The sequence below is a fragment of the Netta rufina genome, assembly GCF_964035555.1.
Source record: "Netta rufina genome assembly, chromosome: 3".
In the NCBI taxonomy this organism is placed as follows: Eukaryota; Metazoa; Chordata; class Aves; order Anseriformes; family Anatidae; genus Netta; species Netta rufina.
Window position 1 is genome coordinate 19,848,176 of NC_140125.1, and position 26,144 is coordinate 19,874,319.

At 37.8% G+C, this 26,144-nt stretch overlaps 1 protein-coding gene across 2 annotated transcripts in view; it reads left to right on the plus strand.

The window, feature by feature from the left end:
- Positions 1-24,633, plus strand: part of TMEM63A (transmembrane protein 63A) — a 26,802-nt gene extending 2,169 nt beyond the window's left edge. The window contains exons 4-24 of one of the 2 annotated variants that reach the window (XM_084283721.1): positions 590-669; positions 2,170-2,233; positions 3,394-3,431; positions 4,541-4,683; positions 5,313-5,364; positions 6,483-6,591; positions 7,008-7,078; positions 7,521-7,601; positions 8,143-8,266; positions 8,634-8,767; positions 11,482-11,619; positions 13,025-13,178; positions 13,929-14,035; positions 15,436-15,522; positions 16,170-16,232; positions 17,222-17,384; positions 18,453-18,558; positions 19,367-19,534; positions 22,365-22,480; positions 22,866-22,935; positions 23,533-24,633. In XM_084283721.1, coding sequence (XP_084139847.1) covers positions 590-669; positions 2,170-2,233; positions 3,394-3,431; positions 4,541-4,683; positions 5,313-5,364; positions 6,483-6,591; positions 7,008-7,078; positions 7,521-7,601; positions 8,143-8,266; positions 8,634-8,767; positions 11,482-11,619; positions 13,025-13,178; positions 13,929-14,035; positions 15,436-15,522; positions 16,170-16,232; positions 17,222-17,384; positions 18,453-18,558; positions 19,367-19,534; positions 22,365-22,480; positions 22,866-22,935; positions 23,533-23,627 — 2,163 coding nt within the window. In that variant the 3' untranslated portion in view covers positions 23,628-24,633. The remainder of the gene's footprint in view (positions 1-589; positions 670-2,169; positions 2,234-3,393; positions 3,432-4,540; positions 4,684-5,312; positions 5,365-6,482; positions 6,592-7,007; positions 7,079-7,520; positions 7,602-8,142; positions 8,267-8,633; positions 8,768-11,481; positions 11,620-13,024; positions 13,179-13,928; positions 14,036-15,435; positions 15,523-16,169; positions 16,233-17,221; positions 17,385-18,452; positions 18,559-19,366; positions 19,535-22,364; positions 22,481-22,865; positions 22,936-23,532) is intronic. The other variant, XM_084283720.1, reaches the window with a different exon arrangement.
- Positions 24,634-26,144: the final 1,511 nt, after the last annotated feature.

The window sequence follows — 26,144 nt, forward strand, 5'->3', positions numbered from 1 at the left end:
ACAGAGCAAGGTCTTTTTAAGAAATTAAAAAATCCTATGCATCTGTGAAATAAATAGTGATTTTTTTTTTCTTGTTCTCCTAGCCTCTTTCAAAATGTGAAAATATAGGGGGGAGAGCAAAAATCCATTGGAGAAATCAACTATAAGTTTCTGGGGTTTGAGTTATAATGTATTATTACTGAGAAGGATACTAAATAATTCTCATACTTGAGAAAATAGTTGACCCCCACCCCCCTACAGCTGGTTACACTGCTGTTTAAAAAAAACACAATTCATTGCAAGTCTTCCATTGTAGTTCTGTGTGGGAGTATAGAAAAACAGTAAAGGTGTATTTATGAAAGTTTGGACTTTCTGTCAACTACTATTTGCTAGTTTTCCTGACTGTTACAAACCTTTATCAGTATTCAGTTTGGAAATACTACGTTCAGAAGTCTTCCTTCATAAATTAGAACAGCAAAGTAGCTGTTCTGGCCCTTGTGTCCCAGGCAAGTTGGTTTAAGAGCTAGGACAGCATTTTTGACAGTACCTATAGAATAATGGTTATGAAATTGAAAACAAATATTCAAAGATCTTTCTTTTTCTTTTCTAGATTTTCATGTTTCTCTTTTCCACTATAAGAAAGAGATTCTGGGACTACGGTCGTGTTGCTCTGGTGTCAGAAACTGAAAGGTAAAAAGATACAAAATTGGATTGATTTCTTGAAACCTGTTGGGGACCGTGGAAGTTAATAGAGTAAATAGGGCTTAAATTACATTAATTTTTATCACTTAGATGTGCTTGTAATCACATACATATTTGTTAAAAACATTGTCGTGCTGCTTTGTTTGAAATACGTCCTACTCACAGAGTTCCCCTTTGCAGTGTCAGTTAATAAAACCGTATTTGCCATTGTCATTGTAAATTTCATTCCTTTGTTGTGGGTTAAGGAAGTGGAAGTAAAAAAAAATAAAAATAAAAAAAATAGGCTGTTTGTCTGCTAGCAAATCACATAACTGCTTGTTAATGTTTACAGTGTTTCTGTAATAGAAGGATATTAACTTGTGCTTATCCTGGTTCAGGTATCTTCCCAGAGCTCCCTATGCAGACTGTATCATAATAAGTCTGAAGAGTTTCAAAAAAAAAAAAAAGTCTTGTTATGAGTTTCTGAAATTCTTCACTGATTTTTTTTTTTTAAGTGATAACTGCATCTCAGCTTTTTATTTATTTTAAATATTGTTTATACAAGGTGATCTCTTGAGATGTTTAAAAGCTAGTCATGTTTTTATGAAGTGGGAGAAGATTACCAGTGAGGCTCCTGCTGATATTAATGTTATATCTAAGTTGTGGTAATCTGCAATTAAGCAAAAGGAAGTGGCTCCAAGTGTGGTTTTCTTAGTCTGTATCCACGTACGAGTGTGAAAAGTGGATGCAGCAAAAAAGATGGACAATAATTGAGACAGCGTTGATCTAGCTAGCTCAGGTAGCAGGAATGAGGATGCTCCGGTACAGGCTTCCTAGTGGGCTGTAGGGATCCACAGAGATCCACAACCAGATGTTTGAGTCAGACAGGTAGGAGTCTACATTGTTATCCCTGTGGGATAGTGACCTAGGAATACTGTAATCATGGGCATATCAACATTGCAACATTTCTTTTTAGCAACAAACTGAAAACAGGTACTTTGCTGTTTTTGAGACCCACAGACTTCCTAATTGTTTTTAGCCTTGCTACAAGGCCGAATTTGCATGAGGAGTTCCTGCAGTTAAAGGACTGAATTGTGCAGGGAAATTCTGAGAAATGGCTCTAAGATAAAAGGAAGAGAGGTGGAGGGAAAAAAGTGTGAGCAGGAGTATCTGAGCAGGAAACTAGCTTGCAGAATTGATCTTGCCTAGGCTTAAAACCTGTTTTGCATTTTTTTATGTGACTTCAATTTAATACTTGAATAAAACATACAGTTCTAGTTCAGTTACACACTCGCTTCAGGAGCTCACAAGTACTAACTTAGGAACATGAGATGCAGTACAAGCTTCTGTGTAGCATATGCACGAAAAGTGAAAGCCGCAGCCTTCGTAAGAGGGAAAAGTATTTTACTACTACTTCACTTAGTTACTTCAAAATAGTTGAAGTTGAAATAATTCTATGGAATTTCAGCATCTGCTATTAAAGATACTTAAATGATGTTTTTATTTCAGTGAATTGAGATACAACCGGTTGTCAGTATCTTCATTGGTACCTGAAGCTCTTGAATATGACAGTGTAAGTATTCTAGAGTTTTGGTATTTTTTTAGATATAAACTGTGTAATGGAATCGGCTGTGGTTTGCCGTTGCACCTAGCCCAATGAACCAGTCACTGCATGTAGATAGCTTTCAAGTGTGAAAAATTAGTAATACATCATGTGCTGTTTTTATAGAACTGTATGGAATCTCCATTTTCTGACAAACTATTGCCATATCATAAACCAGGATCTTCTGTCAGCATTGTTTTCAAGTAACTCTCTTATCTGGGAGAGGGATTGTACGTTACTGTTTCAAAAAGGTGGGGAAATGGACTGTGAAATATGTACTTAAATAACAGTTCAAAAAGCTACATTATTTTAACATTGTAAATAAAACCTAGTTGATCTTCATAGTACTTTTTTTTCTCATGAAAAAGAAAAATGGATGAAAGCGTGAGTCTAGTAATAATGCCATCTACTTTTAAAGTAGACTTTAAAAAGCAACTTCAAAGCAACTATATCACTGAAACTGTTGAATAAAAACGTGTAATTATTTAAATATTATTAACTTGAAAAGTAGGCCTTTCAAGAAAGAGGGCTTTAGCTTTTTTAACCATACAGAACATGCAGTGGGATGTGATCTCTGCTGTACAGTTTAATAGGAGGACTTGAAATTAATAGAAAGGCTTCTTATCTATCTTTACATCACTGTGTGGCCTCTAACTTCAGTTTAAGAGATTAACTTGTATGAGACTCACGTGTAGCTTATCCTTGAAACTGGGGTCTCTGAAAATGTGTTTTCTGTGTGTTTTTTTTTTTGTTTGTTTGGCAGGGGGAAATCACCTGTTTAAAACAGTGCATTAGAAACCAATTTTCATTACAAGATTAAATTGTGATTTTTGTTCAGAGATGGGATCTGGACACACTTCATAAATTTTAAAAGTCCAAGCAAATAATCTTCCACCACCATCCACTAATGTCTTAAATACTCTCTGAAGGCAGATGTTACAAAGAACCCTTTAAAAATATGTAAAGTAATAGATATCTTTCTGTATGTTTCTAAACAATGATTTTGGAGTAATGCTGCAAGTTTTTTAGCTAAGAAATTGGCTTTAATAGAAATAGAAATGCTTCCCTCAATTGTACAGATTAGAGACTATGTTTTTCTATGTTGGCTCCTAAAACATCTTTCTTTATAGGGGTTTTGTTCTTGGATGACAGCTGCTTTTCGGATGCAGTAAGTATATGAATAAGTAGTGAACTTTCTGCACTTTTTTTTTCTTCCCCTGCATAGATAGAATTTAATACAAACAATATGTGCCTCCAGTGGGGTGGGCAATAGTAGGAAAAAGAATATGAAAACAAGGTGACCACATAGGAATACAGGATACAGTTGCCTTTCTTTTAGCAGTATAGGGACTTCCTGATTAAGGAACAGATTTTGAACTGAAGTGAGTCTATGGCTTTTGTATGGGTTCTGATAACCAGGCTTTAGGCTTTTACTCTTCAAACAGTACTGCATGGGTGATCGCTGTTTGAAGCAAGTAGGGCCTTGGGTAGGTGACAGGCTTTCCCTGCAAGGGTTTTTATGGAGACTGTTGGTTTAGTTGGGGCTGGAATTTACTAACAAGGAAAAGCCAATTCCACTGTCTACAAGAAACTGAGCGTTAGACATGTGATATTCGTTCTCTATATCCCTTTGGGCTTAGTAAACTGTGATTTATTTATTTTTTTAACCAATTCCTAGCTTAGATACATTGAAACAAGAAAGGGATGGGGTTTGAGCCTGTCTCTCTGTTTTCGCTAGTTCAGTTCCTTCCTTTTCTAAGAACTAATATTTTACTCATCTGTCTTGCTGAAAAGAGGTAGATGACAGTTCTTTTGGAAACGTATTAATACCTTCTGTTAATTGGGAGGCATGAGAGTAAGGTGGTTCTGTTATCATTTTCCTCATGGAAATTGAGATGAATGAATGCTGTCACAGCGTGTTCCTAAAATTTGAGTTAGACTTACAACCCTGTGACTGTCTTAAAACAGGAAGTCATGGCAGATGTCTTTGTCATCTCTAGCTTGATAAAAGGATGTTGTATGCATATTTCCTTTTCAGATTACTTGTTTCTATCTTAAATTCCCCTATGTTAATTTTCATATGTTGGTACTGTGCAAGAAGACACTTGGAACTTGAAGTTAAACTTTTGTGTGAAGGAATGCAACCATGTTGAAAACTGAAAGTCATTGGGTAGACTGAGAGAATAATGTATGTTTAAGAAACAAAATGACACAGAAAACAAAAACTCCAGAAATACTGAGTAGACTGACCTTTGTGCTTTTCTGTCAATGGTGTAGTGATGATGAGATTCATGACAGATGTGGTGAAGATGCCATACATTACCTTGCCTTCCAGCGTCACATCATCTGTTTGTTGATTGCTGTCAGTGTTTTGTCTGTGGGTGTCATACTGCCTGTCAACTTATCAGGTGATCTACTTGGTAAGTATTTTTACATTGTTTATGCATGTGCAGTTCTTTCTGTTGTGATGGTTTAACTTGTAATAGTCGGTGCTAAAAGATCATTTAGCTTTTCAGATATACTATATCTCTTTCTCCTTTGAACGTATACTCAATTTTCAGTCACTTGAATGATCACTTTTCAAATATCTGATAGTCGAAGAAGCAAAGCCATATAAATTTTCTCATTTTTGACCTCAGTAAGGTTATCGGTATTGTTCTGTAAGCACTGAATTCATGCAGTTTAAAAAAACTGTCAGAGAAGAGAAATCAGTGAAGGTGAAATAAGAATGTGAAGGAAACAGATTCTAAACCCTAAACAGTATTGTTAATTGGATGTGAACAGAGACTTAGAGGAGAGGGGGACAGGCTGCAAAGATCTGGTATTCAGATCTTAAAAATTATTATTTCTCTTGATAGGTTGAAAGTGGTTTATTACTTGCACACTTTTGCCAACTTTAAAATGCAATATTGCAAACCAGCATTGATTATGATTCTGAATATATTCAATGTTGAATAGATCAATATTTTAAAAAGAGAAAAGCTGGCTTTCTCAGAGTTTGCATGTGAATTTTGCACCAGTTAATTATGATACTTGTTTTTGTTCTTAGTTAAAGATCCCTATAGTTTTGGAAGAACAACTATACAAAATTTAGAAACTGGGTAAGTAAATGCTGCAGAGTACTTCTATGCTTATGTCTCTTTCCTACCATAGTCTCTAAACACAATGAATTGATACTTGCAACATGGCTCACAGGGTAGGAATTACTTATTTAAGCATCATCAGCTGAAACTGGGATGTGTTCTGCTTCAGGCTACGCATTACAGCACTGATAAGAAATCTAGAAACTTGGCTTCTACTCTCAGCTCTTACTTCCTATACCATGTGCTTTTCTTGGCTAATGTTCACACATTTAACAATATTATTTTCAGAAATTTCCATGTTGAAAGAAACCATGGTGCAGAAAGGGAAATAAAGCTGACAGCTTTACTGTAACATGTAAGAGAATTCAAGTCATTTGAGTTACACTGGATTTGCATGTGTCTGTCCCATTTGAGACCACTGTTAAAATTTACTTCTATTTTTTTAAACCTATACAATAGTTGAAATACAAGGCTATATGTTTTTTCTGTCTTGTATTACTTGATCAAAAAAAAAATCTATCTATGCTCTTATGTCCAATAGAATTTCTGCCAATGCACTTCATTTTTTCTAACTACGTCATGATTCCTAGTAACTAGTGGAGACTTTTGATTGTTTTTTATCTGCAAAATAGATTCCTGCATCTTAAGTTAACTGTAATTATTAATGCTCTTGACAAAAATGAAGAGCTGTTCATAGAACCAAACTTTCCTAAGTTTGGAGGAACAAGCTATCAGAGAAGCAATGTTTACTCCCTGTATTGGGTTATTTTCATTTTGGGTTAGGATTGTCTTCAAGGGGAGTTCAATTATGCACTAAATGTGGTTATGCCAATAAAATACATTTTGGCAAATACCGTGGGGTGTACTATTGATAATCTGAACGCAAAGGCACAAGCCAAATGCCTCCTAAAAGGTCCATGCTATAGAATAGTGGTTTTCTTTGCAATTTCATTTACTGTTTATTGTAAAATGCTATGGGTAACCCTAGTGGCTGTCCAAGCATCTTCATGGGTATGACTATTTACCAGTTATTACTTTTTTATGATGGTGTTCAAAGAAAGGTTTTGATGTCTGTTTGTATCAGTAGGACAATTCGTTGTTTCTATTTCTCACATTCATAACATTTTGTCCAACAGTAACGATCTTCTTTGGCTGCACACATTTTTTGCTGTTGTTTACCTGATTCTGACTGTTGTCTTCATGAGACATCACATGAAGGCAGTCACATATAAAGAAGAAAACATAGTAAGTTTCTGTGTTTTTTTTTTTTGTTTTTTTTTTTTTTTAAGTGTTTGAAAGTGAATAGTGTTAAAAAAGTAAATTGCTAAGATGCCTCCTCCTTGCTAGAATGTGATGCAAGTGTGAGGGGAATTTACTGAAAGCAAAACTCCACTGAGTGAATTGTGAAACATGGCTGGAGAGACAAGGAGTGGGGAGGGACTTGTGAAATTTTGATGCATCTTCAACTAGTATAGAAGGTAAATGTGTTGCTGTCTTGAATAGGTGCAGCTTCCATCAAAATCAGAGCATCCTACTTTTTTTATTTTTTTCCCCTCTAAAACTTAGCTACCTGTGCTATGTCAATTCCTTCCTCATATTCTTTTCTCCTTAGTCATACAGTTGGTTTCTCAAAATAGGATTTTTTTTTTTTTCTTTTTCAGGTAAAATGCACGTTGTTCATAACTGGTCTTCCAAAAAATGTAAATCGAGACACCATACAATGTCATTTCAAGTAAGTTCTGTGCTTGACTAGTATCACTAGGAACAGGCGATTTAAAATTATCCTGGTAGTTCTACCTGTCCAAACAAATATTTTTTGACTCTTGCACTGTTTCAAATCCGTGTTATAGTATCCATCTTTTCTAAGTGTATTTATTACTTAGAAATAATTGAGAATAGAAGGGAAGATACTATATTTCAATAAAGCTAGATAGCTGATCTGAATATTAGAATCTAAAAAAGTGGCTGCATATCCATGCTTACCATTAATGCTCCCACGTGGCTTTTATTTGGGAATAATGCTGCACATCTCATTCAAGTAACTTTCAGCATCTGTCTCCATGAAAGTCTCCTCTCTGTGGTACACCATTGAGATGTAATTTAGATATCAGTGATGCTCTTTGAAAAAGTTCCTTCAGTGTACTGTCTTTTCTCACGTAGTGCTTCCTTTTCAGTGCTGCCTACCCAAGCTGCTCTGTGCTGGAGGTCCAGCTGTGTTATGATGTAGCCAGGCTTATTTATCTATTTAAAAAAAGGTACTCTTTTTGTAATATATCTGAGTTTGGAATAATTTTATGAATGTTTTTGCCAGTCCTCAATCAATTTTTACAAGTAGTACTAAGCTTGCATATACTAGAACTGCTTTCTGCTCTTAAAGTTCTGGTCTGGTATTCAGTTAGATTCAGCTGTATTTTGAAGTGAGCTGTAGCTGTTTTTTTTTTTTTGTTTTGTTTTTTTTTGTTTGTTTGTTTGGGCAGTACAAAGTGGAAAACAGAGCTGTTACATTAGTAATTAGAAACTGTAGCAGACCTTTGCTTTGCTCAGAGATCTTGGACACAGAAGGAAAAAGGGTTGTTTTCTGGGCTATACAATAACAACTTTTCCTTCTGGAACCTCACAACAAGTGTAGACTCATGATATTATAGGTTTGAAAATAAGTTGTATGAAGTAGACAAAATAAGATATATGAGTATCTTTGATTTGTTACGAGTCCTTGACGTAATATTTTCTCTTGGGGATAATTTGCTGTTGATACTGTTCTCTTGCAAAATGTTTTGGATGTATTTTTCTATCTAGGAAACAGGCAGAAAAAAGCCTGACTTACTATAAGCATCTGCATCAGAAGCACGGCAAGTGCGTCCAAATCAACCCGAAGCCATGTGGTCAGTTCTGCTGCTGTGAAATGAGAGGATGTGAAAGGGTAAGAGATAACGTTCATTCTTACTTGTGGCTGGGAAGATTAATATAGGAGTAGAGAAGACTGTTTTTTGTGTAACATATTGTTGAACTTCAGAAGATAATTATGTATTGCAGGGAGCTCATCTTTCATGTTCTTTTACAGTAGGGAACAGGAGTGCCTTAAAATTTTTGAGGTTTAATCTTAGTGCAAAAACAGAAGTACACAAAAAACCCCTTCTGGTTGTTTGTCTTTGTGCAGTGATGTGATTTGTAATTTCTGGAATTAGTGTAAGGAATAGGGGCTATGGTTTGTGTAAACTGTATTTTAAGGAAGGTATTAGCCATCTGATACTTGGATGTAACAGTAACAGTCCTCAATTTCCCAACAGGAGGATGCTGTAGATTATTATACTAGAGTTACAAATGCACTGAAGGAAGAATTCTCAGAGGAGGAACAAGCTGTTCGAAATAAACCACTGGGAATGGCATTTGTAACATTTCAAGAGAAATCCATGGCAACCTAGTAAGTTTTGTCTGCTGTTGTCTTTGGTCTGTTTTAACTGTAATAGTACTACTAATCTGATCTGATTTATGTTGCTTGTGTGCTTATGCTGGTTCTTCTTCCTTTCTTATTCTTCACCATCCTGTGGATTTGGTCTGCTCTGCTTACTGGTAAGTTTCCCTGTAAGTGTGCGTTAAGCCTCTATATTTCAAACAAAGAATTTAGATGCTAAGAGACTAAATGGCTCTAGACATTTATTGGTATAAGGAACTTTCTCTTCTGTGTGGGATGCATCAGTCTAGGCTAGTAGTAGGCCAGACTAGTTGGATCTTGAATGTGGATTACTGATTTTTCCATTTTCTACTGTGCAAGTTACCAATCTATCACAATGGGTGCCAATTATACTGCTAGTTAGTAATCTCAACGAAGTAGTTAGTGACTGACCTGGCCATCAGTGCTTAATTATTTTTGTTTTAAAGGTAGTTTCTGGATGTTTGGTGTTGGCAAAGAACCAGGCAGAGTAAAGAGGAGAAACTGAAGTTTCCAGCTTTGAGTGTCTGTAAATAAATAGAAAGCTTAATAACTTGATGTGCAAGATTTAATGAAAAGTATGTGTGTGTCCATGCGCTCAGTCTTTTTATGTTGTGTATGTGTCTATAAATCTGCGTGAGTACGTATTTTTAAAAAGTGTGGTGAATAAACAAGTTGTTAGATAAGCTAGGATAAGACAATTCAAAAAAGATATTTTTAAAGCTATTCTAGGTTTTAGTAATACTTCTTTGCAAGATGATGGAGGATTATGTGGCATAATCTGTTTCAATATTCCTTTTTTGCTTGTAGATTGCTTATGACCCTCAAAATCTGTTTGACTTTGGATTTTACTATATGTGTATTTCTTACCTTTTACTATAGATACGTGTGTAGACCTATTATCAGAAGGTGTTCAGCCCCTTTTATTTAGTTGTTTGTAGAGAAAATGCCTGTAAGCTGCCATTTTGTTTAGCAGTTTGTGAGCATCTCTTACTAGCACGAAGTGAGTAAAGGGAAGCAGAGTAATATTTGTAATACAGGCATAACACATCATGTTTGTGTTTTTTTTTTAATTCTTCATAGCATTTCTAGTTTAAATTGTCTGTGTTCTTTTGACCCTCAAGTCACAGTAGAGAGCCAGTCTTTCAGGCTCTTTTCAGGGAACTCCAGGGTGTAGGATTTCAAGGATTTGAGATGCTGGAAAAACTTTGCATGCTGCTCTTTAACCGACTATTAATTATGTGATGAAATCTGCCCTTCTGTTCTTGTGATGTTACATACTGTACTTTGAGATTCTAGAGCATGAATTAATGCTTTAAGATGTGAATCTAAAAGGAAAAATAAGCACTGAGGTTCTTTCTCTAGCTGTTCATTTCTTGTTCTTAATTTTGATAGGATAATTTCTTCTCGGACATGTGTTCTGAATTGCACTGCAGGCATCTGAGTTGGAGTTACTAAGAATGGAACATATTTTAGCTTATTTAGCTTGCAGTGGATTCTATTCTTCGGAAAACTAGATTACAGAAGGAGCTGAGGCTACCATCAGATTAGAAAGTCATATGGTGCCACTAGTGGTCTCTGCCCCACAGAGCCCTGAAATAAAATAGGGTGGAGGAAGCTGGAAGCCAGGACTGATGTTCATGGAGTCTGGTAGCTGTAGAAGCTGGATTGAAGTTGGTGCTCATGTTGGTGTAGTGTGGTTGGAATTGCTAAAGCTTGCTTCATATTTACTCTTTAAAAACAAGCTATCGAAGTATCAAAAAACTTTCTTAGCATCTTGCAGCAGCAAGTATTTACAGTTTTACATCGCTACTTGAATTCTGGTAAGGTAAAAATCTGTTGTGTCTTCTATTGTTTTGTTTGGTGTCTGCGTGGTTCTCTATTTTCTTTATGTTAAGAGCATGACTTAAAAAAAAAAAAAAAAAGCATGTTCAGGAATTTTACAGTCCACTCGTTCAAATACAATGTATGTGTATACTGTTTCTATGCTAGTGAAATGGTGTTTATCTGGAGTAGAACCTTTTACACTGTAACTTGCACACAGTTGTATTGTCTCTGAATATATGCTTATCACTTCTGTTGGTGTGTTTTGAGAAATCTTTTAGAGCATTTATTCTGGCCACGTTTCAATGTGGTTTAAATACATTGATATTCAACTCAAAATATTAGAAGATAAAACTAAATGTTGTGATTATTTTGAGAACAGGCAAAAGGTTATTATTGTGAATTGTGAGGATACCAAAATTCTACGAAATGCAAAGATGGCTAGATTTTGTATTGGTGTAATGAAGTAGTGTAGACTAATTGTTCACTCTGCTATGACTTGAGAAAAGTTGTTGTTACGTAAGAGGTGTTGGGGAACTGTCTTTTTTTCCTGATGCTCTCGGACTTTGTTTTTTAATATGAACCACTGCTGCCATTAGTGTTAATAGAAGCACTGAACAGCTCAAATCAAGATTGCTTTTTTGTTTTCCAGTTTTGTCGGTTACCAAAGGTCTGTGGTAGTAACTGTTTACATACATGAGATGATGTTACAATCAGATAATAACCATTTCATTTAAATGCATTCTCAATCTCTAGTTATTAAAAGGGGAAAAAAAACAGCACCGCAAACTCTTATCACTATTACCAGTCTTCCTCTATATGTGCAGTGTTTTCAGGTGTAAAAAATTGGAAAAATCCTCCTCTTGTTTCCCTCCTTACAGCATCCTTAAGGACTTCAATGCATGCAAATGTGAGGGATTTAATTGTAAAGGAGAACCACAGCCATCACCCTTCAGCAAGGAGCTGCACCTATCAAACTGGAAGGTTAAATATGCTCCATATCCCGAGAATATATGTTGGTAAGATTCCTGTCTTCCACAATTTATTTATGATAGTGCAGGTGTAGAATGGAGACAGGAGAAGGGGTCTAAGTGCATTTTTCTTTAACCCTAAACTGAAACTTTATGGAATGTTTCCATGTGGCTGGTGTGAATCGTTATTTCCATTAATGGTGCTCTTCATTGACCTTGGGGATGTCTCTCAGAGGTTGACTATAGAGTTTTACCACAATGAAGTTCTGGTACTTGCAGTTCTTAACTTTGATTTTTTTTAAAGCTGTTTTTATTTTTTTAATTAGTCTCTACCTCCTCCTTTCTATTTTTTGAGGTTAATATATATCTACTGTTGAGGTATGAGGCAAGGAATTTGGTGTTAGTGCTGAGTATTCCTCAAGTATGTGCATGTATGTGTGTGTGTATATATATATACACAATATATATTTTTGGCAATGCCACAGGACAAGTACAGCTTGATTCGCTCTGAACTATGGTCTGTTTTCCAACATCTTTTTTACTGACCCAGTAAATTTCACAGACTTTACTTAGGAGAGTGTGTGAAAACAGATAAGTGCTTTTTGAATCAAGCTGTTCCTGTGCGGTCTTCTGTCATGCTTAGAGGCTAAAAATGACTAAATGTTTTCCAGTTGCTTTGTAAATAACTTAGGATTGCACCAATGTAATCTTCAGGTCATATGACAGAAAAATTGTTGTGACATTTCTATTGCCCAAACTGAAACTGCAAATAAGACAAAAAATACTCATTGTTTGGCTTTTCCCCTGAAAATAAGGAGTTTGCCATGTTACTTACCTAGGCTCAATGTGAGAGTTGTCAGTAGAGGGAATGATAATGAGCCTCTATTCCTGCTTTGTCTGTTCGTAATGCTTGGCTTTGGCTGAGGTTCAAATCATTACAGTCCTTTTGGGAACTGTTTCAGAAAACATTAAGAACACTGCCTGGTTAAGACCTGTGGTTGCTGTGGGTGCAGTTGGATGTTTCAGTTGGGTGTTTTTTGTGTGTGTTTATATAAATCAGAGTTTCTTGGTAGATTCTGCTTCTGATAGCTGTTCTCCTTGCTGAACTTCTCTGTGTAGTTGCAATCTCGTTCTAACTTTCACAGTTTAATAATGTGGAAATACTAAACAGAAAGTGTTTCATCCTAAAGCTTAACTACTTTGGACATTGTATTTAAGTGTTATAAAAATTTTGAAAGTGTAAGTTATGTTATTGTTCAAGAAAGGTTGCTCTGTTTTCATTATTTCTAACAGCAACTGGAACTTCTGTAGTGCTTTGTTATTTAGCTTTGAGAATATGAAAGCCTGCTTTAGAAATAGTAGTGCCACCTATTACTTGATAGTAAGCATTTGCTATTACATATATATATATATTTATCTGTTTTTGTCTTTTTTTTTTTTTTTTTTTTGGCAGGAATAATCTTTCGGTGCATGGTTTCAAATGGTGGTTTAGATGGTTTTGCATTAATTTCTTTCTTTTTATCGTGCTGTTTTTTCTTACAACTCCATCCATAATCATTTCAACCATGGACAAGTTCAATGTCACTAAACCTATTCACTACCTTAACGTGAGTATCACTATGTTTGGGTATAGCTGTATTTCAGACCAAAAGCGTTACTAAATGGATAGGTGTATAGTAAGAAAACGAAATAATGTCTATAAGCTACATTCAGTTGAAATTCTCAGAATTGCTTAGTGTAGCTTCTGATTAAAAAGTGCTTGTCTAGAATCAGGTCCTTGGTCCTCTTTTGTTCTTTGATAGTAGGCTGGATAATTTCATCTGAAACTTTATTATATAAAATTTTTTATTTGTAGTAAAAGTTGCATTCCAAAGTTTCCTATCTTTAAATATTTAAAATATAAAACCTTTTGCCAAAAATGGAATTTCATGTCCAACTTGTATTTTGATTTTTATGACGAGAAGAGGGGAATTCAGATTTTTAAACTCTAAAGTAAAATGCCATGGTTTTATTTTGCTTACTGAATTGAAAACCAGGATGTCACGTATATCTGGTCCTAGTCTAACTTCAGCTGAAATCTCTTACAAACTGTTCGTATTAGATATTTCCCCAAGGTGGTATAAACTACATAAAAGCTACTTGTGAGACTTCACCCTCATGGAATTTAATCCCAATCCTACACCTGTTTCCTGTTTTGCACATGAGCTCTGCTTCATTCTAAGTCTGCATCTGAATATGATTTTCACAGTCCAACCTGCTATAATTTACAAAAGGCTAATTAGTGCAGCCTCTGTTCTTCTATCACAGCTGCATTAAAATATTTTTAACACCTTTATTTATTTTTTTTCCCCAATTAGAATCCCATCATCAGTCAGTTTTTCCCAACGCTCTTGCTTTGGTCCTTCTCAGCTTTGCTACCAACAATTGTCTATTACTCAACATTGCTGGAGTCCCACTGGACAAAGTAAGCAAGATTTTCCTCTGTTTTGGTCTTAGATGTACTACTAGAACAAATGGAGAAAGTGCTTATCTTTCATGGTGCTTTTAAATCTCCAGATCTCTCATAGCCAGGAATATCATGTTCTCATCACTTTCTAATGCAATACTGAACACTTTGGAATTATTACACTTGCTGTATTAATTACAGATTCAACCACATGATTTGCTTATGCTCCCTCGTCACATATACATTGTGCTTAAAACTTACTTGGAAAGAAATGTATCTTCAACAGGAGTGTGGGTAATACCTCTGACCCTGTAACTAGCTCACTGTCTGGGCAGGTAGGAAGCGTGGGTTTGGATCCTCTCCAGGCTGAGAACATAAGAGTCATGATAGAATCATATCATAGAACAGCTTGGGTTGGAAGGGACCTCAAAAACCATCTAGTTCCAACCCCCCTGCCGTGGGTAGGGCTGCCACCCACTGGATCAGGTTGCCTGAGGCGTCATCTAACCTGGTCTTGAACACCTCCAGGGACGGGGCATCCCCAGCCTGTCTGGGCAATCTGTTCCAGTGCCTCACCACCCTCTGAGTCCCTCAATCCTTCTTCAAGAAAAAGTGCTTCAAATGCTGGCATGCTAACTAAAAGAAGGACATCCTTCTTCATGTTTGTTTCACATGGAAAAAATGATCAGATGTAACAGTGCTCAAATCAGTGCTACTGGATATTGTTAGTGGTGTTCCGAAAGACCTAAAGACCTGATTTTAAGCCTTAGTATAATTATACTAACTGGTGTGTCCCATAGTACCCAGTGGCCATGTGATCCTATAAAAATATCTGGTTTTAATGCTGTATGAGACAGCATCTTTAAAAGAGTCTGAATTGTTTATGGCATTTCTGTGCTTTTCTGACAACGTGTCTCTAGAAAGATGTTCCTACTACTGTAGGAGGGTATAATATTAGTAGCGTTATGTTCCCAAGTCTTGACTCCTGGCAAGTATAATTAAGTAGCTTGTCTGAGTGTCTAGTTTCTTGGTTCTGGTGCCCTTCAACAAACTGCCTAATCCTTCTTAGCACAATATTTGAAGATCAGTTTGTTTACAAGCTGCTGAGAGATGTGAGTATCATTACAAGAGGGACCAGACTGGTGCTCATCCCCTTGCTTGTGGTACAGAGTGGTAGTTTTCTTAGCACTGCATCTGGACTAATGTTCTGAAATGTTTTCTATGCCCAAGATGATACTGAGGGCCTGCTTGGTTGAAATCAGTGAATATCCCAAAGGGGTTTCTTTCACAAGTATCTTGTAGTGGTGTATATGGTAGGGGAAGCTGGAAGTCTCATGGGTCCTGACATTCTTTGAGCAAGGTCCTTCATGTGTGGAAGTCTTTTGTGTGAATTTCTTACTAAATTTTTCTGTTGGTAGATCTGCAGAGAACAGAATAATGATGCATAAAGTCTACATATTTCTGATCTTCATGGTATTGATTCTGCCTTCCCTTGGTCTGACCAGGTAAAGTTATAGTTTAATAGAGTAATGTTTGGGTATTCTGACAGCTTCCGAATGACAGATTTCTTGCTTTTTAGTTGCTAGTTGAGGTACAGTTGATGTACCCCACCCCTTTCCAGAGTGTCTGGTGACACACTGAAATGTTACATGTATAACATTGAAATCCAATGTTCTTCATCTGAAGACCTCATTGCCCTTAACATTTGTGAAGTTTCACTTTTTGTGTAGCAAAGAAATCTATGACACTGGAAGATCAATGGCTAATTGAAAGTTGCCCACGCTGTTGTAGCTGAGAACCCAGTTTCCTGAGTATGTCTTATAACTGAGTTAGTTTTTTCTTTTCTTTCTCTGGACCTGTACTCTGTTTAACTGTCCCTAGCTAATAGGATAGCACGTATGTGTCTTACCTATATTCTGACTTCTAAAAATTAATTTTTAGAACTTCAGTATGAAGTAGGTATTTTTCTTTTATTATGTGTCTTTTTTTTTTCCTATATCTGACCAGCAGTAAGTATAAAGCTAAAGTAGTATTCAGATTATTTGATTAAATTCTTCCCATCTGTTATCCTGATCTGAACTACTGAAAGAGAAGCAATTTTGCACAATGCTAAGCTTCTGGACACTAATTATATTAACCATCTTTCTTTCAGTCTTGACTTTTTCTTCCGTTGGCTGTTTGACAGACAATCATCTGATTCTGCCATTAGGCTGGAGTAAGTATCAGCAACAATTTGTACAATTATTTAGGATGCTTTTTTTGCTATTGACTAACTTTGGCTAGTGTTTTTTAAGATTACCTCAGGGATGGTACCTTAGGGAGGACATCGAGCTTCAAGTAAGGGGAGGAGAGAATGCAGATGCTTTTGCTATGGAGAAGTCCATAGTTTTTTTCCTGCCAGATAATACATGCAGATATTTACTATGAAGAGTTATTTTCCCCAAACCTTACAAATTTTGTAGAAGACAAGAAAAGGCAGGATGATGTAATGCAGGTGAGGGGACCAGATAATGTACTAATGTATCATTGACAAAGGAAGGATCTTCCAAAGAATTTCACTGGGACTAAATAGCTTCAACAGTTCTCCTTTTTGAAATCTATTGACTCACTGTTGATATTAAGAAATACAAATGTCTTCATGCCAGTACTTGCACACTTGCAGATATTGATTATTAGAAGCTCTTGTGACTGTGAGCTGAGCATGGTGGCTAGTTTGCGAGGTGGCTGTAGGGAAAGAATAGGATGCAGTTATTAAGACTTAATTATGTTTTCAACTGCTATTTCAAAGTCACTTACAAGAAAATGAGTAGGAATTACTACCCTGTAATGGGATTTTATCTCCTAGTCTTATCTTGTCTCAAGCTGCCATTGTAGCCATCAAGTGATGCTCTCATTAGCCACCCCATCAGACTGCTGTTTCTTTGCTTGAACAGTGTATTCCTTATCCAACCTGTTTGACTCAGCTGGTCTTCTTACAGATAATTTTGCACTGGCTCCATAGAAGTACACTTTTACTGCAGTTATAGTTATGTAGTACTCTTTTTCAACAAGGTTATCAGAAGTCTTCTTAGACACTTCTTATGGTGGCTAGTACTTATACCTATGGAGAGAGATTTCCAAAGATGATAGAGATCCATTGTAGATATATTTTTTTTCTATTTGCTTTTGTGCTTTCCAGTCACTGTCTGATGTCTTTCCTTGCAGATGTGTCTTTTTGCCTGACCAGGGAGCATTCTTTGTGAACTACGTGATTGCCTCTGCTTTCATTGGCAATGGAATGGAGCTGCTGCGCCTACCTGGCCTCATCCTTTATACCATACGCATGATAATGGCCAAGTCCACAGCAGAAAGAAAAAATATTAAACAGGTATTAGAGCCCCACCTTAGCCAAGAGGCAATTAAACAATTGCTTTTTATAAGAAACAGTGGGAGCCCCCATCTTTCAGACCACTAACCATCATGTCCTGACTTTTTTTGGCCTTGATTTCACTCACCTGTAACAAGTTTGTATTGCCCATCTTTGCAGTATATTTAACTGTGAAGTATTTATTCAAGTAAGAGATGGTCAAAATCTTTGTATCTCCAAGTCAGATTTTTATGGTTTGGATTTTTTAGTAGAATTCTGATATTATCTTTATACTCTAAATTGCAGGGTTTTTAAAATTTGGATCTGTCCACAGTTAGTTTCTTCTATCAGCCATCAAACATGTGCTATTTGATTTTATTTGGTTAGATCTACATTCAGATTAATGCTTACTGTCTAATTTTAAGCAGTGAACTTTAACTTTCAGATGATGTTTTGTCTTGCAGCTTGACATTCAAGGTATTGGAATACGAACTTAAGCCTGTATACAGCTGTCCCCATTCCTTTTTTTTTTCTTTTCTTTTTTTCTTGGGGGGAGGTGGGGTGTCCATTTTAAAACAATCATGTTAAACATTCACTTTTGTTAACTGTTGCGTGTTATGCCTTGCTGTGGTTGAACTGATATCTATAGATTTCCCATTCCAAGATGTTCAGCCAAGCATTAGAAAAAAATAGGAGTACCGACCATACCAAAACTTTGACATCTTGAGCTTTCCCTAGTGTGAAAGCCAGCACAAGGAACAGATACACAGTTAGATGAAGATTCTGTGTTTGGCCCAATTACTTCCTACCTTGTAGTTTTAAGTAGTTGCTTTTTGTAGATGAAAACACTTTCCTTGAGGATTTTTTTTTTTTCAGGCTATGGAAGTAGTAACATGTTTTCTGTGAGTGTACCTGTTTAAAACACACAAAACTTATGTATAATTGTTTGTTTGTACCTCTCAGGGCAATAATTGATCTATAAAAGGGAGAGAATAAGAGAAGGTGAACTTGCTTTAGTGCATCTGTCTTAACTCCTAACAAATTGATAGGTGACACAAGAGATTTAAGTGTTTTGTTCTTCCTTCCTAGCAACAAGCATTTGAATATGAGTTTGGAGCAATGTACGCGTGGATGTTGTGTGTGTTCACTGTCGTCATGGCCTATAGTATTACGTGCCCCATCATTGTCCCATTTGGTAAGTTCTCCAACGAGCTGTGGACATTGTGAGTGAGGCTGAGGCAAGTGGGAGTTAAGGAAGGCCCAATTCTAGGTTCTTGGTACAGTTTAGATGCTGATGATCCCTAGGACTTTAATTAAAGTTTTCATCCCTTCCTGTGGGGTATTTGATGAATATTAAATGCTTATTTTATTTTTGAGTGTTGTCTCAACTAGCTCCGGTGGTGGTTTTTAGTAGTTAAGCATAGGAGTTCAGATAGATTTGGTTGTGAGGGGATTATTTTTCTCTCTGGGTTCTTGAGGTCTAAGAGAAGCAGGCTGCATAAGGTATCTGGAGGTCCATACTCTGGCTTAGACAACCAGCTAATTAGTTCAGGGTATGTGGTAAAGTGCAGCTACCCTGTAGTGCAGTTAGAGCTGCGGTCCTTCTGTAGGACCTCAAGAAGGTCTCCAAGTTGCAGGCTGCCTTACCTGTACTGCAGTGAGGGAGCTACCAGGCCTACCCAAACAGATTGGGCCGATGTGCCAGCACTAGAGAGGAACTCGGGCTCTACTCTGGGAGTACAAGTGGTGCCACAGAGAAGTGTGAGGAGAAGGGGAGGAGGGATAGTGAAACCCTGGGGATGTTGGCCCTGCCCCATGAACCACCTTGGAAGCAGGCTGCTTTCAAGAAGCTGTACTCCATTCATATTTGGGCTGTATCCACCATTAGGATCTGGATTTTCAGTCGCTTTGTTGCTGTAGATCTCCTCATAGAATTGCTGCTTTTATCAAGTCTTGAAAAGTCTCCAACAACCTCTCCTTGGCTCTTCCTTTTTTCCTTCCAGGGTTAATATATATACTCCTGAAGCACATGGTTGACCGCTACAACCTCTACTATGCGTATCTCCCTGCCAAGCTGGAAAAGAAGATGCACTTTGCAGCAGTGAATCAGGCCCTTGCAGCTCCAATTCTCTGCCTTTTATGGCTCTATTTTTTCTCCTTTTTGCGACTGGGTAAGCTTTACCTCTTTTCACTGAGAACATAGTCCTACTTCTCTTGCCATCTTTTTTAAACATGAAACGTGAAGTTCCATAGGTGTTATGGACTTCTCTTTTTGCCTCTGTAAATGGGAAGTCATGGGGGTTACCTCTTGCACTGAGGTATGCAATATTTGCAGCTTATACAAGTTTGCATAAGATGCTCTGAAGAAGGCATAGATGGCTGGTAAGTTAACTTGAAATATCACGTTCCATTCAGTTTTTTCACTTTACAGGAAGTTGTTCCCTAAATCTGCAGGGTTTGAATTGGCCAATTGGACTGTAGAGTGACAGTATTTAAAAACAACTAAAAATAAACACACCAACATTAAAGAAAAGTCTGTTCAGAATTAGTTATTGTCAGTAAGATGGCCTCTGGCTTCACTACACACATTTGTGCAGTCTGTATATAAGTTGAATTTGCCTGAGTGAATTGGTTATTACTTCTGTTGTACATCTGTTGTTTAGGAAAAAATTCTTAAAATATTGGCTAATGCTACTAAGACCTTTGTTCTACATCATCTGTCAAACTTTATATGGAAGACTGCAGTGAGATAGTGACTCTCCTCCCCATACTCTGATTCAAGAACTCATGGTTTAGTGTAGTTCATTTTAAATACACAGATGTTCTCTATTTTGCAATTACTTGGCATTATTAGTATTGGCTGCAGTATACTAACAACTTTGGCATCAGAAAAGGTATGTGATAGCTTGCAGCTTTTTACCCATGATGTAGGAGGAAGCACTTGGCATGGAACAGAAGTGCTGGTGATGCTTGAAGGAATTGAGTTTCCCTTCTTGGGAAGGGAGCCCTTGGACTCTAACTGTATTTTATCTTCTCTGATCTCACAGCACTAATGGCAAAGTATGTTTACACTGTTTTTCCAGCTTTCTTGCAGTTAAATGACAGTCTGCCAACATTTTCTTTTTTTTTTTTTTTTTTAAACTTTGGAGAGAGTTCCCAGTGGAGGCAATCAGAACTATTGCTTCAGGCCATCTTTGGAGTTGAGCTTTGGAGTTGAGCAGGTGACACTGTGGTAGTTATATCCTTGGGAGCTTTTCTCCTTTGTTCTGAGGTCTATCTCTGCAACTGAGGGGATGAACAAATTCATGTCCTCTAAAATAACAGAATTTCTAGAACATGCTTTAGGGAAAAAAAATATGCAGCAATTGACATGTCTCTAATTGTTACGAAGGAAAACCTGGTGTAGTAAAAATGAAATCCTTATCTCAATGTTTCCTGGGTCTGTGGCAAGACCATCATTTGCTGTGGAACTTAACCCAATCTGTATTTTCCATTACTATGTTAGGCTTGGTTTAGCATGGAATTACTGTTTAACTGGGTATTCTTCAATGCCTTGTCAGTGCGCAAGGCTGTCCAACCAAGTGGCGTTAGGATGAGAGGCAGGACCTTGACATTTTCATTTAATTGCTACTCCTTGAGCCAAGGGGAAGGGAGGAAAGGAAAGAGTGCTCTGCTTCCTTATCTGCGAAATTGATCACTTTGTGTAAAGTTTGATTGCTTAATCAATGACTTACATAGTTTGCCTGGTGCAGTAATGGATGTTCTGGATGCAGAGTACAGCGATACTCCATTTTCTCACTCATAGAAATGTAAGGCTAGGAAGACTTCTATCCCAGTTCTGAGTCAGGATCAAATATTGCTTTCCTGCCCACAGTACTGCAAGTAGACAGGCTGCATCAGTCATCTATTTCTTCCTCAGCTACTGTTTTCTTCCTCAACCTCATCCCATTTACCCATCAGACACCTAGACCACTACTGTGCCCCTCACAGCAGAGGATAGTAGTATCAGCAGTTCATCCTGTCTCCTACGATGGGCACCTAAGTACCATGGTTCTCTAGAGCTGTTGGCAGGGATGAGTGCTGAGGATGCAGGGTGGGGGAAAACTGCTTTGTGGAGACTTCTCCCCTGATGTCTGCTGTTTGCCTTGTGGCTCACTCCATACGTTGGCTTCCATGTAGATGTTCCTCAACAGCTGGTTAAATAGTGATATAACCGATGCTTAGAAAAACAGCTTCTTCTAAAGGAGATTCCAGAATAGCCATAGGGAAGTTCTTTCATTTCCCTTTCTTGCTTGAAAGTAACATGTACTTTTTTTCCCTCTTCTCAAACAGATCTGCACAGATCTGTTCATATAACCTACTAAACAGTAAACTTGTCTGTTCTATGTCACTAGACATGCTGGGGTTAACACAACACAACAACAAAAAAAGATTGGTATTGCATGTTTTGGCCAAAGAAGTTTAGAAACAGCTGGGTTAACTTTTTCTCATCCGTTCTTACTCTGAGAAGCTACAGTCTTATTATTCATATATATATTTCCCTTGGAGGTAGTGGAGGAATAACTTTTAATCTGTAAAGGTAATTTTTTTCCCCTTTGAGCTGTTTGCAAGCCCTCTGGTTTGGTTACCACCATTGTATTTAATAAATGGACTCTGCTTATTACATTTCACAGATCATTAATTAAAAGCATCTTAGAAGTGGGTCCAGGATAAAGGAGGGAGGAGAAGAAGGATCCGAGTCTTGTTTAGCATTCAAGATCTGCAGCTGCCTGCCTTAGCCTCTTTCTAAAAAAAAAAAAAAAAAAAAAAGCTGGAAAAATAACATTCATCAGCTTTAGCAGTCAGCGGGCTTTGTGCTTAAGCAGGTTGTCCTAGTTGAGGTGGGAAGTAGCTTGCCCGGTCCTCCAAGGAGGAAACATGAGGCTTCTGAAAATGGGGAAGACAAGAATGAGTCTTTCTTGTTCTGTATTTTTATATTAAATTTTCTGAATATTTTTCTAGGCTTTAAAGCACCTACAAGCATGTTTACCTTCCTGGTTGTCAACGTCACAGTTGCTATTTGTGTGGCTTATTCTTGTTTTGGCTGTTTCAAGCATCTGAGCCCACTGAATTATAAGGTAAGCGATGGATACCTTGCACCTTTCAGCACCTGCCTATGTATTTGATGTAGCACCAGCTAGTCATGTTGGGCTGTTTCTTACCTTGACAGTAGCAATGGCTGTCCACAAACATTAATTCCAGTAAGATGAGTAAAAGGGCTGATCAGTAGAGGCAGATTACTTGGCACAGCAGAAAGTGTGCCAGTGGCAGCAGGAAGCAAATCTAAGAGAGGGAGCAGTATGGAAGAAGATTGGAGGCAAGTTCGTTGTAACTGTACATTAGAGCACCAGCACTGCCCTGTGATTTCTTTCTGCAGGCTTTCAAGTGCTTACCATCTCTTAATACTGTTTTAACTTACCAGTTTGTTGTCTCTCTCCCTTTCCCCCCCATTACTGGTTACAGGTAGAAGGCATGCAGTGTGAAAGCGGAAGCGACACAGATGTACCAACCGTCGCAGCGTCTTCTGTAAGAAGTTAAGAGTTACTAATATTCTCTTATTCTCAGAAAAGCCTAATTTCTCACCCTGCTTGCCAAAGAGCTTATGTAGGACATATGGAAGTCCTACAGTCCATTCAAACTAATATGTTGGTGGGACCAGAGAGTTCTGCAGCTGGGCTCCTTGACTGTTCCCAGGTGGTGTTCCAGAAGTACCTTCAGCTGAAGTTTTAGGAGTAGTTGAGATATGCTACTTCCAGCAGCTCTAGATGCTGTTCTGGGCCTTACACCAGCTGGTACCTGACATCTGGACAGCAGCCAAATGTAGTCAGTTGCCGCTGCTTTGTGACTTTGAAAGTTGTGACACGTATAGCAGGTCTTTGCCTTGCCACTAAAAAGGCTGTAGGACTGAAGTAGAAGTAGAGGTCTTTGTGCCACATCTACAAGTTGTGTGTGTACAGGTGAGAGGTGCACCAGGAAGCCTCCTGTAGCGTGCAAAAGGCCTCGGGTGTTAAGCTGAAGAATGGGAAAATGGATGAAAAGAAGAATGGCAAGGGGAAAAATTATCCTGGGTAAATTATCCCAACGTTATAATCTGAGAGACTAGTAAAATCCTTAACGCTTGTGATTTCAGATATACATCCCCCGAGTTTTGCATCCTCATTCTACAGAAAGGACGATGCTTGCCCAAAAGGAGCAGCCATCATATGGCACCATGGACAACAGTAGTTCGTAGGCAGAAGTTACAAGCTGTTCTGCCCAACCAGCAATTATCAAGGAGGGAGTGAAAGCCTTTTTCTGAATACTGAGGACTAACACAAGATGGAGCACTTGGTCCAGCATTAGAAGAACTAATTCCCCACCGCTGTCTGCTAAGTATTCTGATTTTTTTTTTATGAATTCCTGCCTACAGAAGAGGTATAGAAATAATTCATTGTGTAGTCTGCAGCTGTGCTTGGAGATCAAAAAGCAGATGCCTTGGGACTGATTGTTTTCCAGGCTGTCTACACACACTGTTCAACACGTTCGTTTCACAGAGTTGCTGATCCTCAGGGACTTCACGTCTGCTATCTCATTGCTTGCCTTATGAAGATAACTTATGCTGCATATAGATAACTGATCACCAAAGCAAATGTAGCTCTCTATTACCAACTGTCATTTATTTATTCAAAAAGGTTCTTATTAAAAAAGATGCTTTAGTATTTATAATGTTTTAGTATTTATAAACTCCTTGGTATGTGCTAAATCCTGAAGCAGTGTCACTTTTTTGATGAAAATACTGTTTGTGTGGGAATGGAGGATGGTGTGTGGGAATCTCTCCTCTTTTCACCTGAAGCACGTTACTTTTTCCTTAACTAATGAGATGAGGGAGTTACTGTGCACTTGGACCCTAAAAGTGCCAAAGCACCAAAAAAAAGTCTAGTTTCAGAAAGGAGTGAGTTACCTGATAGTGTTTTTATATATCTTTGGAGGGTACTTAGGTTGATGTTTTTTGTTCACTGTTTTTAAGGGCCTTCCACAATGAATGTTTACTTGCCAGCAATAAAGGGTGTAAATATTTTATCTATCTTTTAATCTTGGGTCAAAATGACAAATCTCTGGGTTTTCTCTATAGTGCCAATATATGAGCTGTAAGATACTAAGTTTTTAAATTATGTTGTAGATGCCAATTTATTCTGAAGTACGTTGTGTCAAAGTGCAACTAATAATCACAAAGCAATAAAACAGTTCAGAAGTTTCAGCCTGTCTTGATGTCTTTTTTTTTTTTTTTTTCCTTTGCCTATTGACATATTTCTTTTGCTAGCTGCCTTGCAGTGTGAGCAGTGCCATGTGCTGTTTGTAAGAGCACTGTCGTGAGATTTACCATGACAGTATGTCCTCTGGAGGGAGTGAATCTTTGACCTCTAGGCAGGGAGATGATTTTTTCATTCCAAAGACCTGTCCTGTGTTTGTTTGCCTGCTCATTGTTAAACTGTTAGCTCCTAAACTTTACCTGTATTATCACATCTGTGAAGCAGCAACATTGGAAGACTGGAGTAGAACTTGTGCCATAGATTAATATGTTCAGATGTTTAGTGCTTTGCAGGACTGCCTCCACCTTCTCAAGATGAGCACTCTGGGCAAATGTCAAGCAGGAGACCTGTCCTGCTGCAAGAACTCTGATAATGCAGATGACAAGCCCATCCTGTTAGTTTTAAGTACACAGCTCCTGGTTCTTAAAAGGTAAGGGAAGAGCCTTTTTCTAGTAGACATGGATTTGCATCATGTTTCTTCATATTGTTGCTTCAGTATTGCAGTTGGGGATGATGTGTGTTGTTTTTATTTTACTTTGTTTTCAGCAGTCACAGTCTTACTAGAGGTGGTGTTGTACCCTGAATACATACTGGCATTTAAGACTGGGATTCAAATGGGAAAACAAAACCCAAAGAATCCATATTTTCTTACTTGTCTCTGAATGTTTCATATAGCTGTGAGGACAGAAGGTGGAGACAGTCTTTTGTATTAATTAGATCAGAAATCTGACTGTTCTAACTCACTCTTTGCTGCAGTACCTCATCCCATGTGGGTGTCTTCAGAAATACAGGACACTTACAAGTACACTAATTGAGAAAACAAATAAATAATTCAGCTACTACACTTGACCTGTTGTCGTGGTTTAACCCGGCTGGCAGCTAAATACCACGCAGCCGTTCGCTCACCCTCCCCCCTCCCTCTCTGGGACGGGGGAGAGAAATGGAAAGTGAAGCCCGTGAGTTGAGATAAAGACAGTTTAATAAGACAGGAAAATAATAATAACAAAATAATAATAACAATAATAACAATAATGTTACAATTATGATAATAGGAAAATAATAATAATATGTACAAACAAGTGATGCACAATGCAATTGCTCACCACCCGCTGACCGATGCCCAGCCTAACCCCGAGCAGTCCGGCCCCCTCCCCCCGGCTAGCCACCCCTATATATTGTTTAGCATGACGTCAGATGGTATGGAATACCCCTTTGGCTAGTTTGGGTCACCTGTCCTGGGTCTGTCCCCTCCCAGCTCTTACTGCACCCCCAGCCTGCCTGTTGGCAGGACAGAGCAAAAGGCTGAGATGTCCTTGGCTTGGTATAAGCACTGCTCTGCAACAATTAAAACATCGGGGTGTTATCAGCACTCTTCTCATCCTAAGCCAAAACACAGCATTCCACCAGCTACTAGGAAGAAAATTAATTCTGTTCTAACTAAAACCAGGACACC